This window comes from Trachurus trachurus (assembly GCF_905171665.1).
Source record: "Trachurus trachurus genome assembly, chromosome: 7".
In the NCBI taxonomy this organism is placed as follows: domain Eukaryota; kingdom Metazoa; phylum Chordata; class Actinopteri; order Carangiformes; family Carangidae; genus Trachurus; species Trachurus trachurus.
In genome coordinates, this window is record NC_139901.1 from 25,090,550 (window position 1) to 25,111,466 (window position 20,917).

Here is a 20,917-nt window from a genome sequence, read left to right on the forward strand (position 1 = left end):
TAATATAATATGATACAATACAATAAAATATACGCTATGATACAATCAAGTATAATACAATACCATACGATAACATGATACAACACGACAGTACGGTACGATACAATGCAATATGATATGATATGATATGGATTCAATACTGATGTGATATGGATAAGATACCAACATGACATGATACGATTCATATTCAGCACTAATGTGATGCAAAATGCTACTGATATGAACCAATAATACAGATATGACACCAATGCAAAACTGACACCTATTTAAAAAATAAAATGTGATAAGTTCAGAGAAGGGAAATAAGACTTCAGACTAGTCTTCTTATTTGATGTTGTTGAATTTGAAATGTAAAACCTTGATCTATATATAGATGTTTGAAGCAACTTTTTTTTTTTTTTTTTTTTGCATTAGTTTGAATACTTTCTTCCATAACGATACATGATGTCCAATTAATTCAATTTTAGACTCATCTGTCCAAAGACTATGCTACTATGCTTCCAGAAGTCCTGTTGGTCTTTGTCGTCAGTCTATCTGGCAAACTTCATTCTGGCCTTCATGTTTCTCTTAGAGAACAAAGGTTTCCTTCTTGCACTCCTCCAAGTTAAACTTGTACAGTCTCTTTCTGATTGAAGAGGAATGCACAGTAGCAAGAGCCTGCTGTAGGTCCCGTGATGATATTTTAGGATTTTTGGAGCCTTCCTTTAGCAGCTTGCAGTCTGCTCTCAGGGTGAACTTGCTTATATGGCCAGACCTGGGCATGTTGGCAGTTGTTGTGAATGTCCAGACAGTGCAATTTTTGACTTCATATAGTTTTGAGATCTACCTTACCGGACTCATAAGCTGCTACAGTAAGGCCTTGGACAGCTCGTTCGATCTCACCATGGTGTTCACTCCCACTTCAGCAGTCAGAGGCACACCAAACTAAATGTCTGAGGATTAAATAGGGCAAACCTCCTTCAAAAAGCTGGGTAACAATGTTCAGATCATGTGCACCTGATGTGATACACCTACAGTATGTGTGAGTTTAGCCAATAATAGAAAAAAACATATTTTCTTCAGTTTTAATTGTTTAATTATATTACATGAATCTCCCAGTGTTGTTAACATTTCTATTAAATATCCATATATCCAAATATGGTTTAAAAAAAAACACACACACACATAGGCTTTCATAGGGTGTCCTAATTTTTTTTCACATGATGGCTGGCATATCAGTTTAAAACAAAGATCATTCTGTGGTTTTAAGAATGAGGGAAGCTCCCGTTCTCTGAACGTCAACACACAAACCAAAGCCCAGACAGACGTGAATCACTTTCCTACAGTTGGTGACAGCGACCGACCTGGCCAATAGTTACACTCTGTCTGTCTGCACCTGGATAAAACCTGGAAGTGCCAAAGGAATCAGTCAGTGAAATCTGTCTGCTCCTGGCAGCTCCTCTTCTTCATGCCACTGCTGCACAACCTCAGTACATTTGTGCTCCGTGACAAAGCTCCTGGTTGTTGCCACAACGTCACAGTCTTCCCACACACATCACAAACTGCATTGTAATTGTTCTCAGAACTGAGGACGCTCCACGCACAACTTTGTTTGGGTTTGCCCACTCATACATATATAAATAACTACTTATGGAAGTGGAAGAAGTATGATATTTTAGTCAGACACCACTGAATTAAATCTCTTCACTGGAGCTTCAAGACTAAAGAGAAATGCAAAAAATACACAGTACGTCATAATACAATGAAGACACAAAACAGTACAACAATTATTACATTAACATTATGTAATAATGACTGCACTCACTTCCAACATTGCATTTTGTTGTTGTGTTTACTGTACTCCTCTCTCATTTTGCAACACTGTATAGAAATGTATATGCAAAAGCTTTAGATTTAGTTCATTAGTGAAATGATCAAAGTGTTTGGCACTTTAAGCAAATGTTTTCACTGTGTATTTTGGGTTTTATTTTGCAGCTGATATGGAACACTAGATTGGATGAAAAACAGATAATAATGTACAAATACAACACAAAATGCTCCCGTGTGAGGAGAAGTGGTGTCTCCCTGAAGGGTTCTGTCCATAGCTACCAGACACGAAACTCCTCCAACCTCCACACTGCCTTCTTTAGAACTGCTCTTGGTCAATTTTCAATTCGTTATCAAGGTCCACGTCTCTGGAATCAGCTACCTGACTATCTGAAAAAAATTATTAATTTAACATCATTTAAAAAGGCTCTCAAAAAGTACCTCATCAGTCAAACCATGTACCATCAAACATAAGACAATTATTGTCATGTTTTTCTTTTGTCTCTCTCTCTCTTTCTCTCTTACTCCTTACTCTTTCCTTATGAGCTTATTCATTACTTTTGTTTTGTATTATTCATTTATGTACGTATTTTTATTTTTTTTTATTTTTTCCTTATTTCCTTATAATTTACCATTTAATCTCTTACTTTTCTACTTATTTTTCATTATTGTTCAATTATTTTCCTGTTATTGTTTTTAAACCGTAACAAATTTGATCTTTGATTATGTTGGGTGAGGTTTTCATATAAAGCCCTCCTGGGTTTCATACCTCCCCTTTGCACATCCCAGTAATGTTGATTGTTCATGTTGTTTTTTTATATGATATTGTTTGTGCTAAATAAATAAATAAATAAAAAAATTTTTTAAAAAGGGTAAATTGCATCGATGAGACTGAGAAATAGTGAAAACACAATAGGTTGTGGTTCTCACTTTGTTTCTGGTTATTGGTCATGGAGCGACTGAAACTCCTCCACCTCGTCTAATTTTAATGAACAGATAGAACTGATGAAAACATGGCTTCATATGAACAGGTTACCCACAGTAGAGATGTTGTAAAGCAGAATGGGGCCTTGTCCTTCATATGATTGAAATGTGTTGTTCCACAGTGCGAACTATCACTGTCCATGGATGTTGCGTGTTTGTTTCCCTGCATTCTTCCGATACAACTACTAGGATTTTTTTTTGGTGCTATTGTTCTGCTTTACTCTGAGGTTTGTCAATTTGACCTAAATCTTCAAAGCCTGAATGAAACCATGACGCACTTAGACCAATACATGTTAATTTAGTCCAATAGTAGTGTTAACTGGAACATACTATAAATACAGATTTGTTGTTTCTCTGTACTGTCTGTTAAATTGTATTTCCTCACTGAATCTAAGAATGACTAAAATATTACTGTGTCCTTTCCCTTAAATATGAGTAGTCATTTCTTGTTTTACATCTGTAATCAACCTGGAAATGATTCAGAACTTTTTTCTTCTTCTTCTTTTTTTTATTATCATGATGATACACTCCCTCAATGATCATTTCAGATGTTAAAACTACTTTCAGATTAAATTCTTTGACATTAAATTGTTTATCCAAGTTTTTCCTCCTCGTCTTCCTCCTCCATCTCCCTGATGACTCATACGGCAGCTATCAAAAGTAAATTACTTTCACTTACAGTATCTTACATATTTTTAAACATTCAGTTAATGTTGTAAAGTCCCAAAGTCTAACTTAGCTTTTTGTGCTTTTGTTTCGGAATCAGAGTGATTCTGTGATAATGCCAGTAAATGAAAAATAAACTGTTGGGTTCACGAAGAACATGAAGATCAGGGAATAATTTACTATTACAAAGAGAAGATGGTGAAATGTTGCTCATGAGTTGCACCATTTTTGTGAATATTGTAAATCATCTTTATCCTTGACAACTTCCCCAGAAACACTGTAGGTTACTCTGACAACACCACACTGGCAAAAAAGCAGGATATGGATTTTTTTTTTTTAAGATGACAACACACACCCACACATACAGGGGGGGAAATAAGTATTTGATCCCCTGCTGATTTTGTAAGTTTGCCCCCCAAAAAAGGAAATGAAATAGTTTTTATGGTATTTGTATTCTAACAGAGAGAGAGACGGAATATCAACAAAAAATCCAGAAAAAACACAACAAGGTTATAAATTAATTTGCATTTGATCGAGTGAAATCAGTATTTGATCCCCAAGCAAAAAATGTCTTTGTGCTTGCCAGCAACTGTGTTGTGCAAATCTCAGGGGTGATTTGGTCCACTCCTCTTTACAGATCCTCTCTTTTTCATGGGAAACGCATTGGAATAGTCTTCCAACTCTTCAAATCTTCTGCTTCTTTGAACCTCTAAAACTTCAGCATCGACTTCTAAACTGTAGACAAACTTTTGATTTATTCTTCTATTACTTCTCTTATTGATATCTTCAACAGCTTTAAAACCATTAACATTTTTGACAAAATCCAACTTTATAATGGGTGTGTATTGCGCCTAACGAGCAGCTTAGAGTGGTGACATCGTCATCAGAGTGGAAGAGAGGCAAAAACATTAAACTTTACACATGATTTTCTCCATTGTTGTAACCACACTTGTTGCATCTCATATGATGTGCTCAAAACAGCAGAAAAACATACACAACTGTCTGACTGAGCCTCTTTGTGCAAGCTCGAAGTTTCAGCTCCCTTCACAGATTTTCTATAGGATTAAGGTCTGGAGACTGGCTCGGCCACTCCATGACCTTTATGTGCTTCTTCTTGAGCCGCTCCTGTGTTGCCCTGGTGGCCGTATGCTTTGGGTCACTGTCATGCTGGAAGACTCATCCACGACTCATCTTCAGTATTCTGGCTCATCCAAGATTTTACTGTAGGCTACGTGGCCCTGTCCATCGAGAGAAACAGTCCCAAAGCATAATGTTTCCACCTTGTTGTTTGACGTTGGGGACAGTGGTCTTGGGGTCATAGTTCGCTGCCTCCAAACACAGCGAGTCAAGTTGATGCCAAAGTGCCCGATTTTGGTCTCACCTGACCACATCACGTTCTCCTGGGTCTACTCCGAGTCATTCGGATGTTCACTGGTAAACTTCAGCCGGGCCTATACATGTGCCTTCTTGAGTAGCAGGACCCAGCTGTCTTGAGATCATTTACAAGCTCCTCCCATGTAGTTCTTCATTCTTACCCTATGAGGCGAGATCTTACATGGAGCTCAATGGTTATTGTTATATTTCTTCCACTTTAGAATAATTGCACCAACAGTGGTCTCTGTCTCACCGACCTTCAGCCTTGTGCAGGTCTACAATCTTGTCCCTGATGTCCCTCTGGCAGCTCTTTGGTCTTGCTCATGGTGGTGGAGAGGTTTGAATGGAAGAGATTTATTCTGTGACAGGTGTCTTTGATACACATATCAAGTTATAATGAGGAGTACTGTCTAAAGTGACAGGAGTAATTTGAGTGGGAGCCAGAATTCCTGCTGGTTGGTAGGGGATCAAATACTTATTTCTCTTGATCAAATGTAAATTAATTTATTTATACAATGTTCTTCTGGGTTTTTGTTGATACTCTGTCTCTCTCTGTTCAAATAAACTAGCCATAACAACTAGACTGTCCATTTCTTTGTGGGGGAGGAGGCAAACTTAGAAAATCAGCAGGGGATCAAATACCTATTTTCCCCACTGGACATACACACACACTCTTGACAAAAAACAGATCTTCATGTGCTCACAGCGTAAAACTAACTTCATTTAATGAGACAAGAACATAACAGTGTGCAATAACATTAAAGCTTTTTTTTTTACGAGTCATCTGAATGCATCACCAATCCTTCAATTCAGGCGACACATGGAAAATTACAGAATTTTGCATTTCATGTAGCTACAGCATCTTGATTAATTTTGCTGCAGCCTTGTTTTTTTCCCCTCAAGATAAAAAGGCACTTTTCCAATTCATCTATTTAATAATAAGAAATTCATCCACATGGATACCATCAAGGCAAGACTTGATATACAGTGTCTTTTTAGTTCACAACCAATTCGCTTTTCTTCATGGAGAAACTAAACAGCATTCGAACTCAGCATAATATCCAGCTTTGAGCACTTTTTTTCCAAATATTCAAATGGGGTCAGCTTTACATTATCACAGTGAGAGGCTGAATATATTGGAGCTAGTAGTATTTTGAGCCTCAGGCATCATATTCAGAAAGGCATCATTTCAAGGAGCAATGGAATAATTGTCACAGAAAGGAAAAGCACAGTGTCACCGTAGCTGCTGTACAAAATATTTCATCACTTTTCATAGCTTATGTCTGCCCACAGCAAATTTAAATTAATATTTGATATTCTCAAATGATCCTTAGAAATAAAATGACTACTACATATTGTCAGATCACCAGAGGAAGGACGCACATGTGGTGGGAACGTTAAAATAAGTGATTATAATAACATTAAGGCTATAGAGCTTCCCTCTCTCTCACACTAAAACTGAAGGCAGTAGCTTCTACTGAGGTATACGATTTACAATCAACACTTTCTACATCTAATTCAGCATAAAAGAGATGAGTGTGCTACTGATGGACGAGCTTTCAGAGTCTTTGAATTATCTATCTGAGGTGGATCACAGCCCAGACTACAAGGCTGTTGTGCAAAGGCATTGAGTTTGTATGTGTACAGTATGCGCGCACACTCGTGTTGGCACCCACAATGTCTATCCCAGAAAAACTGAACAGACAACACATATATTCAATCAAACAGACATGGTGTGTGGTACAGTGCTTAAGAGTAAAATGGCTGAAGCTGGTTGCATTTTTCACTGCTGGTCCTCAGAAGTGCTGATACATCCAAGTGGAAGAAAAGCCTACGATAAATGGAGAAAGAGAAAGGTATGAAGGATTTGGAGGAGAGTGCACATGCTCCAGGTGACAGATAAGAGGAAAGAGATAAAAAAAAAAAAACCTCTGTGTGCTTCTCTAGTTTCGAATACAGTCGTTTGTGTCTGCAGCGCTGAAACCATTCAGAGAGTCCTGCAAGATACGAGGGAAAGGCAGAGAAATTCAGAGGCCTTCACCAAAAACATCAAACCAAAAAAGGAATGAGAAGTTTGTTTTGACTGGCACTGACTGAGCCTGAGCTAAGATTATATATCTTAGCTCACTGGGAGAAGTGAAACACTCAGGCAGTTGTTGAAGCACTTTTTTTCCCCTTTACACAGGTCACATTTTGGGCAACAGCACAGAGGGGAAAAAAACATGGGAAAAAACTACAAGATCCACTAGTTCAGCATCAAATATGTTGAAAAAGGGAACTATTGTTTTTTGTAAACATGGAAAACAGAACATCAGATGTTTTTTCTGTATAAAAACTCTGTAGGAACAGTTATATGGACACAATATATGGAGTCTAGCAAGGGGACATAAAGCAAAAGAAAAGCAAGTACATCAGTAAGTCATACAGTAAATAAACACATGTTGCTGGATGTTATCATAAAGCATCAGTAAGGAAGTGGGAATATGTAAAAAAAAATAATAATAATAATAAAAAAAAAAAATGTTTCCAACTGATTGCTGGTGGAAAGGAACATTTTTTAATTTTTTTTTGCTCAATTGTGATTATTGAACTAACTGAATTATTTGTTGTTGATGTGTTCAGCTTTTTTTATTTTTTTGTTTTTTTTGTTTTTGCCTTTCGTGTCATTTCTAGAATATTTCTCCTTCTGTTTTCCTCCCTTTACGATAACTTGTAACCTCGGGTACGTTTACAACGCTCACCTCGCTTAGTGACAGCTCTGCCCCTTCCGATGCCTCCGAGAACTGCATGCTGGGTAGAGTGGGGGCCTGGGACATGCGGGCCTGTGGAGGGTTGCCCACGCTGTACAGGCGAGGACGTTTAATCTGGTCTTGGCTGGACAGCGGAGTGAAGCTGTTCCTTCTGAGGACAGCTGGCGGCACATCTGTCGGGACTTTATTCTGGTGAGTGAAGAGCAGACAGAGACGGAGGTGGACTGATTAACGAGTCTTTCTGCGTCGCACTAATTAGATCGCTCCTCGGTCTGGACTGCGAGAAGGCAAAGAAGGAGAAACAGAAACAGAGACTGAGACAAACAGACCTACATGTAGAAACCACTGCTATATTGGTCCCAGCAGACAGGATATCTCTCACCCTGTTTAACAAGGGGGTTCCTCAGTAAATGTGTTTATGTGTTCACACCCACTCTGGCTTGAGGTTGAAACTTTCAGTAAACAGCAGACTGATTAGTGAGTCAAGTCCAAGGCTGCACGATTGTTCAGTTCTTCAGAAAAGTTCTTCATTTCCCTCATGTTGTCATTTGTAAAAACAGCCACAGTTTTTCTAAGCAACACATTGACAATAGAGAAGGTTTTTAATAATAACATGGTATATTTAGGCTGCCAGTCAGTTTCACTGATTGTGTGGTGTGACGCCAAAAGTGTTTAGTTAAATATTCATATTTTCATATTCTTATCTTTTTAAGTTACGAAACTCAAGTCCCTTTCTATTCTGACATTTAATTAACTGATTAACTCCATGATGTTTAATCAATAAAATTTTCAATTCAATTTATTTTATTTGGGAGGGACACTGCAAGTTAATTGACATCACCGTATGCGATACAATAATGTAAACATGCCAGATTGTAGGCATTGGCTAATTTCCATTTGTTGTCCTTAGCAGATGTCCCCTAGATAGAAATAAAAACACAATATAAACAGATATCATTGCTTATGTTTCAAAGGCACATTTGATTAAAGGGATAGTTCAACATTTTGGCAAATTGGCCCATTGCCTTAATCCCTATAGTCATAGCAGTAGGTTCGTTACCTTTATTTGTCGGTGCAAGCTATTTTTAGAATGGCCGAGCGGAGCCACGAGCTGCTCAGAGCTACACTACGTACGAAGGCTAATGGGATTTCTTGGTTTCCCTCATCAAACTCATCACCAAGAAATAGCTCTGAGCAGCTTGTGGCTCGGCTCGGCCTGTTCTAAAAACAGCTTGCACCGACAATTAAAGGTAACAAACCTACTGCTATGACTATAGGGATTATGGCAATGGGCCAAGTTGCCAAAATGTTGAACTATCCCTTTAAAAGAAAGCATTATAAACAGCCAGAGAGATGTGCAAAACGATTGCATGTTGTGACGGCGGCTGCTGCTGCTGCTGCTGTGTGGTTAAAGAGCCGTGACAGTAGAACATATAATCAGTGAAATTATGTTTGTCTCTGTTGTGCTTCTCCCTGACAGGCAGCACAGACAGAGGTGTGCATGTGTACACAGCTAATTAAAGGATTAGTTCAACATTTAGGGGAATACACACATTTGCTTTGATGCCAAGAGTTAAAGGATAACATGAATACCACTTTTATAAGTAAGACACCTGAGCCACCAGCTGCTTAGCTTAACATAGCTTAGCTGGTAAACAGGGGGGAAAAAACAGCAGGCCTGGTTCTCTGGAAAAGGTAACAACATCTGCCCACAAGCAATTCATTTGAGGTGTAAACATTTTACAGCAAACATTTACGTTTTTAGCCGAGGCACCTGGGTCTGAGATGTTTTCTAAAAGGCTGGATATCGGAGTTTAACAGGGACAAAACATTGGCATGTCATTTCGGTTGGAATCTGTAAATAAAGCCATGACCTGACTCTCAAGGTTCAAGCTGCGTGTGCTCAACACATGCACCGCAGTGAACTGGACGCATAGTGCTGACTTCCACAAATACAGGCTGGCATGTGAGTATGAGTGTGTGTTTGTGTGTGTGTGCGACACAAAATATTAAAGAGAAGCTTACTAATGGCCGGTCCCTGTGAGTGTTGACAGCCTCAACTTTCAGATCAAACATGTCCACTTTACAACCTGGGGGAGAAACGCGGGAGAAAAATACGTCACAAATGCGTCAGAAAAAAAACGGGGTAGTTAATTTTTAAACAGTGCAATGACTTACCATAAGCCACAGGGGTGAGTTTAAGGACAGTGTGTAAGGGACACTTCAAGTAGGGTAGGTCATCTGGGCAGAGGAAAATACAGAGGACTTGTGAGACTTCCTGTGCTGTTGTCGTGCACATTATAAATGACAGGACTTTTCCCCTTCGGGTTTTGGACGACAGTCTGAACATCTGTCAACCTCATGCAGAGCTTTATAAAACAGCTACAGTGCATGTTGCTGTGTTGTCCAACAGGAGGAGGACGACGACGATGGGGTGGGTGACATGCCAGAGCGAGCTGCACCCACACTGGTTGGTTTACCTTTTACACAGATGCTGCAACAATGACCACATCCTCTGCTGACTAACGTCTGCCTCGGGATTAAATATTGATTCGACTCTGAGCATCATTTTCCACTCCGAGCGGGTGGTTACTTAGGTGCCCACATTTATACACATCTATTTTGTTTTTGTTTTGTTTTTAAAAGTAACCACATTTTCTGTGTGTATTTATTATTAGCACTGCAATCAAGTCCAATTTTTAAAATAGTTGATAAAGTTTGTAGTTCATTATTTTCTCTTTTGGAGCTTGATTTAGTCATTTTAAATTATACCTATTTTTTCTTTCCTGTACACGCCCTCACAGAGATATTAATATAAGACCCTGTGCTTTATATTAATATCTCTGTGAGGGCGTGTTTTGTGAGATTGTTCTCACATTAAAAATGTGAGAACAATCTTTTGTTTTATTGCAACAGACCCTCCACTCTTTCCTGTACACGCCCTCACAGAGATATTAATATAAGACCCTGTGTCTTACATATAAAGATATAAAGATTTGTTCTCACATTAACTATTCAGGGATTTTATGTTACTCTCAACATGGGGAATCTGCAATGTCTAATAGTTTCACAATGTCTAATTGTTTTTTTATACATTATATCATATATAAATCAATAAGAGCCACTGACAAACTCCAAAATCCATTACTTCAGCACCATCTTGTGATGAGAAAAAGTAAATAAATGCCTCTTGACCGATGCTGTGAAATTACAGTCAGAAATACTTCCAGCCACGATTCTGCCCTGTTACATAATGTCACATTATGTTCACTGTTACTGGACACAGGTCAGTGACGTCCGTACTCGGTGTTCAGAGTAGAGTTACTTAGTGTTTTGTGTCAGTCTCGTTTCTGGGAAGATCTACTCTAGATGTGTCTTTACAGCAGTTGGGAGCTTAAGGTGGACTCAGACCTGATCGGCTGATAAGAACAACCAACACCCAACAAGCTGCACGTCTAAGACTATGACTGATCCTAGTCTTAAGTGTTAAAGCAGATATCAGTGGAATGTTTTTGTTAATATAAGTCCTAAATAGTCCTATTTTCCGTCAGCAATCACTTACATGAAGTATTTCAGCCTAAACACGAGTCTCTCCGTCACTCTGCTCTGCTGTAACCCGAGGAGAAAATTTTCCTTGTGGGATACAAGTGTTATCCAATGAGGAGAGAGAACGGCATGAAGGGCTGTGTGTGCAGCCAAGGGATGCGCGTGAATGTGGTGACGTAGCACGAGGACCAATTGATGCCTGACAAGGGCGGGGGCTGCTAACTCATGGTGCGTTCAAAGAAACTCGTACTTTGTGTTTTTCCTTCCTGTGAAGTCATACCAGTTCGATCTGGTACGAGTTCACGGGTCGGAAGTTACGAGTGGCCGTTATAGGGAACTTTCACAGACAACAGGATGGTAAAAACACGAGCTACGGGTTACCTGGAACGCTACCAAGTCGTAGTTGTGACTTGAAGCTGTAACTTACGGTTTCAAAAGCCTGCCTTGAACGCAGCATTAGCCGAAACGGCCATGAAGCTGATATCTGCTTTAAGGATGTGTGGACTTATGACACACGGTTGGATGACATCTGTAAAATACCAAATTAAACCAACCAGTTTTATTTACACTAAATTGTTTGTGATTGTTTTGTAAATAAGCTGCTGCTGTTTGTGCAGTAATTAACATTCAGAGAGCACAGCAGTGAAAGATTAAATGGAAAGATTCAATTCAAGGTCACAAAAAAATGCGTAAACACGATGAGGGCTACAGATGACTCTCTGCACCACACACACTCCACCAAAAATAGATTCTTTTTTTTGGGAATGAGACAAGTGGTTTGGAAAATCCCTCCCTCAAAGCTGCACTTTCCCAGCAGTCCTGAACTGCAGGTCTGCCGCACTGTAGCGTTTCACATTGGGTTTGCGTTAAGATGTTAATAAGTGATTCTTAATTTCGCTCTCCTTTCTGAAAGACCATATGAAGCTGTTTTAAGCACAGTTAAAGTAGTATCACTTCAATTTGTTAATCAAATAAGTTTGAACTAATGAAAACAGTTGCTGGCAGAGCAATGCACAGTTAAAGGTAAACAGGCTCTTATAATATAAACCATTGTCTTGACCTGCGCTCTTGTCCAGGAAATAGGCAAGCAAGCAGCGCATGACGGCCTGATGGCAGATGACCAGGACGTTGCCCTGTCGCTCCAGCTCCATGATGACAGGCTCCAGACGCTGGACCAGGTCCTGGTACGACTAGAGACGGAGGAGAGGAGAGGAGAAGAGAGGAGAGGAGAGGAGAGGAGAGGGTCAAAGGATGCAGAGCTGGGTTCAATTGATTTTTCACTTTTATCCAACGATCTTTGGTCATTTAAAAAAAAAGAACAAACAAACATACGTGTCAACACTCACATTTTACTTGTCAGGTCCATGATTTAAAAAAATCTGTTTGTAAGTTTTGCCATTGCTACATACCCAACGCTAACACTAAGTCCTGCCAAGAACTTCAGCTACAGCTGCATGCACAATAGAAAAAGTTATAATACTGTACAGTATATATATACACACAGGTCTTCAGGGCAGACTGGATGATACTCGGTATCTCGGTATCGGAAAGTGGCAGTGCTGGGGGTAGCTGGTTAGCATGCTAACTTCAGTAAAGAAAAGAAGTAACATAATTTAATTCAATTCAATTCAATTCAAGAACTTTATTTGTCCCAGAGGGACAATTAAGTATTATTAAGAGGGAAGTGGCTCTTAGTGATTAAAGGAAGTTCAATATCAAGGTCATACTCTTCCTTCTACTTTGAAGGAAACAGCTGTTTGTGCTAAAGCTGGATATGTAGCAATAGCAAAAGTTATTTCTGTTCATCTGTGATTTGAAAATGTCACAGTTCCACAAATAAAAAGTGTGGATCTTAGCAAAATCCTTATAGGCTAAAACCTCATGTTGCTCTGTGCAATCACTCAGCTATTAAAAAGTGCAATAAGAACAAAATGGGGCCTTCTACAGTATACCAACACCAATCACTCTCTCATCTCTTCAGAGTGTTTACCTCTCCTCCTGGGTAGCGGTAGTGATACTTGTCCTGGTCTCTCATGGCAAACTCATCCGGGTACGTTTCCTCTATCGTCTTGTACGTCATCTCTTCACACACTCCCTGACGACACAAAGACATAAAAAAAAACTACTCTTATATCCTCCATCCAGGCCTTCACAGAGTCTCCGTCACTGCTGTGGTATATCAACGAGCACATACAGCATCGATTTCATTGAGGATCTTCCACTGCTCGTAGGGAACTCCCAGTTCTTCCGCCGTCTGGATGGTGCGTCTCAGCTGACTGGTCCAAACCTTCAGGTCAGACAGATGGTGCTCTTCAACGAAACCCTTCAGCTCTGCAGCAAACTGATGAAGACAAACACACACACAGGCTTTTTAATTTGGAGACCTGACACTCAAACACAAAACCAGAGTTACATGGTGAATAAATGCAGTAATTCTTGCCATAATGGCCCTAATGCTGATATATAGCAGCAGGAAATTAATGGTTTATGCTAGAAAATGTGCAACTGTGGTGTGTTATCTGAATTTTATCGTGTACTTTATGATTTGGAAAAATAATTTTACTTTGTCAAAGCTTAACAGAGTTTATCGGTGAGCTGTACTGTAGATGTGCTTCTTGTTTTTCTTTTTTGTCCCTGCTTCTTGTCTTTATACAAAACTGAGCTTCAGGCTGTAGCTTTAAAATACTGATATGAGAGAAGGTCCTCGTCTCAGATCAAGGTTATTTCCTTACTTTTCGAGATGCTGTTGTCTTCATAGCATAATAATTTATACAGTATACACTATGTGTTTGTGTTTGTAATACCCTATGAGTTTTTATGTATTTTACTTCAGTGTTTTGTGATCTGTGTTGTTTTCTCTCCATTGTCATGTTTTTTTGAATTTTTTTGTTCATTTTTTTCCCCTTTACTGCTGCTTGTGACATTTTAAATTTCCCTTTGGGGATTAATAAAGTATTCTATCTATCTATCTATCTATCTATCTATCTATCTATCAAGTGGAAAAGCACAACAGTGAGAGAAGATGTTAGATCACCTGTTTCCCTCTCTCCGACAGCTCAGCGTCTCCGCCGATGCGTCCCTCCATGTTGTGATGGCTCTCTCCGTGCCGACAGAGGTAGATGGAGTGGGAGTGCACGTGGATGTTCATGAGGTAGTAGACGATTTTGCTCTGGATGTAGTCCTGCACCCTGTTGACCAGGAAACGTCGGCCGACATTGATGACCTGGATGAAGGACAGGTTCCTGTAGGTCAGAGACAAACACACACACACACACGTCACTGGGGGGAGATATCTTGTACTTTTGGTGTAATCTAAATCCTGATGTTTTGTTTCTGACATGCTTCCAGAGAATAATATTAAAGATAATGATAAAAATAATAGTGATAAGACAGTTGTGGGAGGAACAAATAGAGGGCCTTCACCCGCAGGCAGCCAATGGAGACTAAATAAATTCACATCTCACTGCAGCATTTTGTATCAGAGATGGGTTTCTGGCTCAGCCCTGAATCCAGTGAATTACAGTAGTCCAAACAGGAAGAAATAAAACCACAAATTACTGTCTGAAGGTTGGCAGAGGATAAAAAAGGACGTAACCTTGGAGATAAGCCTGAGTTGGAGAAAACATGATTTGACAACATCAGACACTCGACTGACAAAGATGACGCCTAAATTTATGCCAGTCTCTTGATATTAGAGGACACAGTGACAGATGGTGAAGGGCTGAGTGGTAAAGTGTTAGGGGCCTAATGGATAAATAAATACTATATGTCTGTATGTGTATGCTACTGTATGTGGATGTGCATATTTTATCTGTTTGTTTGTTTTTTCCTGTTATTTAGGGACAGGGAGAGAGAGAGACAGGAAAGCGAGGACAGATAACATGAAACTAAGAGTCTCAAAACTGAGCCAAAATAGTCTTTAAATGATCAATATCAGTTTATAAACTAATCAAATAGACCTGAAGCTGAACCACTTGGCACAAGTATACAAATGACAAGCTCTGAATCATTTGTCTTCCTGGAACAAAGTGACCTAAAGTTCTGATGAAAGTCTTGCTGCTTGTTTTGGATTTAGGACACAGTGTTACTCTACATCTGCTGCATGAATCAAAAAGTCAACAAACAGTAGAGGACAATCATCTGTATCAAATATGAGCTGCTGCTCCACCTACAGGACGCTTTCTGCAAGTACATGTTCACACAAACACCAGAGAAGAACGAGGAAACAGTTAAATCTGAGGGACTTTCCAGATTGGATTAGTAGTGGTGATAAAAACAGAAAGAAATGCAGCTTGATCGTCCTTCACAAAAAAAACATCTTACTTGTCGTGTTGGTCTGGATCTAAAGGTTGATAGGTCACTTTATAACACTCTATTCTCTTCAGAAAATCCTCCATGACACTTTCTCTGTTCCTCTCAGGGTAGTCAGGGCTGGACACCTTCACATCCTGAGCAGAGAAGAGACATTTGCGGGGATGTTAAAACAATTTAGAAACAAATGTGAACTCATGTACATATATAATATATAATATTTAAGGATAGATCCATAATTTACCAGAATATTTGTAGCGATGACATCTGGATCGTCACATAATGATTCTACAAAAAAAACCTGACAAAAGACATTATTGATGAGAAATTCATAAACTTTGTAGAAAAAACAAACAATTGTCTGTCCCATGTTTGAGCTAAAATGTAAAACTGACCTTGTATGCATTGTCTTTTGCAAAGTTCAGGATCAGATCCCTCCTCTCTCTGGTGGTGTTTGTGGCATCAAAAACCTGATGGACACACACAGATTGAGATAATCAGGCCAGATGTTACATTTAAGAGGGAATACGATAGAATCGCTGTTCAGTTTGTGTCCTTACAGCGATCTGGCCTCCCTCCTCGTTCAGGTACAACTTAACATCCTGCAGCGCCACCAGAGCACATTTCCTGTGGGAACACAATTAGAAAAGAAAAACCTGGTCAGGAAATCAAAGTTGTTATATTAGCTTTTATCTTCAGGAGATAATGTGGAATATTTTTAGCCTCATTTATTCAACAAAAGAAGCGTTTGCACGACTGGTCTACAGGAGAAGTGACTCACTCACTTTCTAATTTCCATCGCTTCTTTGTTGTCATGTCTGAAAAAGTCATAAGACTTGTACGACTTCACAGCTTCTCTCCTATAAACTCCAAGGTTAAATACTGCAAAGAGAACCAGGGGAGAGAGAGAGAGAGACATGCAAAGACAGTGAGAACAATTGCCACAATCCAAGTGCTCTGTCAAAGCCGTGACCTTCATCTCAACTGCGGAGCTGCCAAACCCGTCTTCCTACATTCCTTTGACGTGACGACTCCAAACAGAGCCAAGCGATGATGCACTGATAGTAATCGTCACAACAAAATTAACACAGCATCGCCGCGAGCGCAGGATTTCCACTGAAGTAGCGTCTCCCAGCGCCATTATGGTTTTCCTGCAGGAATAATGCAACAGGGCACCTCCCCTGTTTATACCTGCAGTCGCATGATTACACTGAACACAATGGCCTCCTCCCAATCATAACAAAAGAACTTCCTCATCACAATCTCACTAAGGCACTGAAGTTACTTTTAACTTTTTCCATTATCTATCCTTTTTATAACATCAGCTGTTTTATGGTTGTACAGATGTTACAACATCACAACGAGCATAAAACTTCGTACTGACCCTTTGTTGGCACTCCGATCCAGTTGAGGTAGCGCGTCAGCTTTTTGGCCATGTAGGTTTTCCCCCTGGCGGGCAAACCGATCATCACTATCACAGTGGGAGAATTGGTCATGTAGGAGGCCCATGCTGCAGTTTGCACAAACACAGACAGACACAAACAAACACAGATAATATAATGAAAGGGCAATCAAGTTTCATATTTACACAAACGTGTTAACACATACAGATATATAGAGGCATTAAGGAGGGAGGGAGTTGAGAAGTAATCCTCTGCAGTGTTCATTTACCAGCCGGTTAACGCTCAGTTTAACATTTCCATCACAGCACTGTCACCTCTGGACTGCAGGATAATGTTTCCCAAAGTCCTCCTGCTGCTCAGCAACCTCTTTTTTTTTTTTTTTTTTTTTTTACAGTCCAGTGTTGGCTTGCTGGCTGTAACGTGGAGTGGAAAATATTTCTATCTTTTTTTTTTCCTCTCCTCTCGCCTTCTTTCCATGTCTGTGAAAGACCATCCTCAACTCTGGAGAAACAAATCTGTCAAAACAAAGACCTGGCGAGACCAGACTTGACTGGAGAGATCCTACAAACAGATGTCTGCGACACAGAGACCCAGGGAGCAGAGGCAGCTGTGTGTTCAAGACACATTTTATTTTAGTCAAATCATTTTACAATCTATATTCCTGATTGAAATGATTCCACAAAGTCTGTCTACTAAGTTTTAAGTTGTGCTGAACTACACTGTTCACTCAGAACAGTGACCTAGCTACTTACAATATTACTCTCCTTCAAATGTGTGTGCTACTACCTGCTTGTGTAAACACACACACACAAACACACACACCTAATAAGGTGTGTCAAAGTTGACATTCAAAAATCAGGGCCTGCTGAAACCTTATCTCCCTTTACGAATGGCCGACAGAGTGGGAAATGTAATTAAATGGACCATTAAACCTGCATTACATAATAAAGAAGGAGTGAATGTGCCCAGAGCTCAATCACCAATACTGAGCAGGTCAGTGCTCACACAGTGAGTCACCTTCAGTGCACGCAGAGGGGAAACAACGCAGCACTCACAGCACTTCTTCTCATTGGCCCTGAAGTCCGTCCTTTTGGCCTCGGAGCCGTCTGAAGCAGCTGCAGGTCTCTGCTGCCTGGCGGCCATGACCGGTCTGATGTGCCTCCTGCTGTCCTGTGTGGGAGTCGGCGGCGGTGGGGAGCTGTGGTCACTGGTGAGACGAGGTCGGCATCTCTCTGGAGGAGACATGAGTTTGTTGTGTCATATCAAACACTGGTTGATGGGGCAGCAGAACAGAACAGGAAGCGACACAGTCAGAGGACGACTCATGTTCAGATCCAATCAATTCAATGAGGACGGAGATGAAAGTCTGAGAATATTTTATTAGCTTAGAATGAACTCACCAGTTCTTCAACTACTCAGTCATCAGCCTTTCAACATATACACACCATCGATAATACCCATTTATGTACAATTACAATTTCATAATATTTGTTGGTGGCAGCAGATTTTTTGCTCTATTTAAGCACTTACATTATCGACTCATCTGCTCATTATCTTTCTTGATTAATTGATCGTTGTTTGGTCCAGACAGCACATCCTGGTGTGCACAACTGTCTCATTTTATCCAGTCAACAGGCTATAAAGTGGAGATTTTAAACTCCAATTTGAAGCCATAATATGTTTAGGATTATTTGACTGATTAATAGTCTGATGATTGCAAATAGAAGTGTTTGAATTTCATAACAATGGAGGATTGTACCAAACAAATATGTTTCCTCTTACATCTGCAGGATATGATTAGTAGGCTCGGGCTTGGTGCATTATCTCTGCAGCAGCACAATGCTTTATTTTATAAATGTTATATCATGACACAAATAACAGGAGCAACTAGTGCAGCTGCTGTTTTTTTGGGATAATGCACTTTACCCAAACTGCTATTTCGACTAGATCCAGATTAACTGTTCAACCCTGTGATCGATCATTAACCCAGTTAACCTCTTTTAGCTGCACTCTTAGCTTTCACAAAACAAAACTAAAGACTTTCGGTTTTTACTTCACTGCACTGCGGAAGTCTGTGAGAGTGAGTCATTAGTTGTAAATCACCACAGATTTACTACTCAGGTTCATGACCAGGGCCGTGACCCCCCTCTGATCCCCTCACAGGACAAGTCCAGACACAATGACTGATGCTATTATTCACCAGGTGAACACCATCAGTCACAAAGCTGGTTTTAATTAGGCCACGTGTTTCATATTAACGCTGAAGCATCATCAGAAAATTATAGTAGTATAGCCTACTAGTTAATTTGTGTTTCAGTGGAGAACAAGTTGTGTGTCATCCTGTCGCACAGCTGAGCAGCAGCAGCAGCCGGTGCATGACCGGCCTGCAAACTTCATCACTTCTCCTTTTACCAGAGCAAATATCGTTTAAATAAAGAAAAGGAAACGTTAAATCAAAGACGATATAAACCCCTGTGACTTAAACTTACCGGGCAGAGCGGCAGCAGCAGCAGCAGGTACTGGGGGAAGGTCGTTTCCGCCTTTGTTACAGGGTTGTCATCAGTGGCCGTGGCCGCCTTCTCCTCCGTCTCCTCGGATGTTTTCGCTCCACCTCCTCCCCGCCGTCGGCCTCTGAGCTCCCGATGCCGCCGGAAGTTTATCACTGCCAAGCTTCCGGAAAACAACACGAACTTCCGGTTCTTTGTCACCAAAATAAAACATTATAACTCAAGCATCCTGTGGAGTAATTTGGCTCATTGTGGTTTTGGGTTTTATGTGTCATTGTAGGCTAATTCTCTTTCCTACCATTGTGTCTCTTTGTGGCCAATTTCTCTCTTTTTGGCTCATTTTAAATATCACATGGCCTTTATTGTGACAGGCCCATTCAGTGATCCTGCAAATATAAAATATAGCCTACTATTAAATCTCTGTCAATCAACTAATAATTAGAGCAGCGTCTTTAACGTTTTTCAGGCCAAGGACCCCCAAACTGACAGAGAGATGGAGCAGGAACCCCTACTATATTAAAAAATGTGTATTAGGCTATATTAAACTGGGCCTAGTACCATGTATAAATGTGCATTCAATATTAAGCTTTTCAAATATACACAGGTTCATATATTCATGTTTTTTCTAAACGTGTAGGCCTACAAGGTACATTGAGTAGGGGGCTGTTCCTCTGCCATTTATAAACAGACCTTGTTCACTGATGCCAATGCCAATATCAATGTCTGTCAACTGCATTATAATCATGCAGACAAGCTATTCAAATTGCATAAATGTGGAAACTAAAAGAAATAAAACATTGTCTAATCAACCACCAAAAATTTCACGACCCCCCTGCAGCACCTCCGCAGACCCCCCAGGGTTCACGGGCCCCCTGTTGAAGACCTCTGAAGTTGCACCAGTGTCATAGTGATTAAGTTGTTTTATTTTGAAGGTGTTCTGGTTTTCTCTACCTGACTTGATGGCATCTGGTCCTTCAACATAAAACCTGTGGGTGGCACTGTGGTCACTGACTAAAACAGCACCAGATGCTTGTGAGCAGAAATGCCACTGAATGGAAAGAGCCTACAACCATCTGGTGCCTATCACATTACAGGACACAGTGGGACTGTGTGGTCACCTGCTGTTCAACACCTAACATGTAAATGTAACCTTCCTCGTCTCACCTGTCTTTCATTTCCTTGCGTTAGGCTACTGCATTTTGAAATATATATAGAGAAAATCTGGGCCCTGTTCATGCACGGCCCCTTCATCTGTTCATATAGCTGCATCACTTAGTTCTCATATACATTACTGAATAACAAACACATGAATGGTTGTTAACGTAATCAGTAACCACCCAATGTTTAATTAAATGTTTTTTTGTTTTGTTTTTTGAAAAAGCTGTGATAGTTTTGCTTCACCTCAGCAACAAGAAAAGAAGAGGGGACACTCCATGCTGAAATACTCAAAAATTCCCCCAGATGAGGTCCAGGTGGGGGTGCAGGGGTGAGGAAGGGGTAAGTTGCAGGGACTGTCATGTTGAGACAGGAAAAGGATGCTGCAAAAAGAGTTGAAAGCACACTTATATAT

The 20,917-nt window shown here is 40.1% G+C and overlaps 1 protein-coding gene across 2 annotated transcripts; it reads right to left on the reverse strand.

Annotated features, from left to right (window-relative positions):
- Window positions 1-5,568: 5,568 nt before the first annotated feature.
- On the reverse strand, window positions 5,569-19,455 carry LOC310989062 (6-phosphofructo-2-kinase/fructose-2,6-bisphosphatase 2-like). 2 transcript variants are annotated; one of them, XM_083975947.1, is made up of 17 exons: window positions 19,330-19,455; window positions 17,896-18,072; window positions 16,822-16,947; window positions 16,223-16,319; window positions 15,998-16,064; window positions 15,833-15,907; window positions 15,682-15,738; window positions 15,450-15,574; window positions 14,161-14,368; window positions 13,321-13,467; window positions 13,117-13,221; window positions 12,187-12,316; window positions 9,759-9,821; window positions 9,606-9,670; window positions 7,572-7,769; window positions 6,760-6,827; window positions 5,569-6,661 (listed from the first exon to the last, which is right to left on the reverse strand). In XM_083975947.1, exons 2-16 carry the CDS (start codon window positions 17,981-17,983, stop codon window positions 6,774-6,776), a joined length of 1,605 nt encoding a protein of 534 aa, XP_083832073.1. In that variant the 5' UTR covers window positions 17,984-18,072; window positions 19,330-19,455; the 3' UTR covers window positions 5,569-6,661; window positions 6,760-6,773. The 2 variants fall into 2 exon arrangements, with proteins under 2 accessions (XP_083832073.1, XP_083832074.1); XM_083975948.1 differs by lacking the exons at window positions 16,822-16,947; window positions 17,896-18,072; window positions 19,330-19,455 and adding an exon at window positions 16,451-16,540.
- Window positions 19,456-20,917: the final 1,462 nt, after the last annotated feature.

Coding starts and splice junctions, on each gene's coding strand:
- LOC310989062 (XM_083975947.1), bottom strand. CDS start 17,983: ATGGCCGCCAGGCAGCAGAGACCTGCAGCTGCTTCAGACGGCTCCGAG. Junction 15,575..15,681: donor TCATCGCTACAAATATTCTG/GTAAATTATGGA, acceptor TTCTCTGCTCAG/GATGTGAAGGTGTCCAGCCC. Junction 7,770..9,605: donor CTCACAGGGACCGGCCATTA/GTAAGCTTCTCT, acceptor TTCACTCACCAG/AATAAAGTCCCGACAGATGT.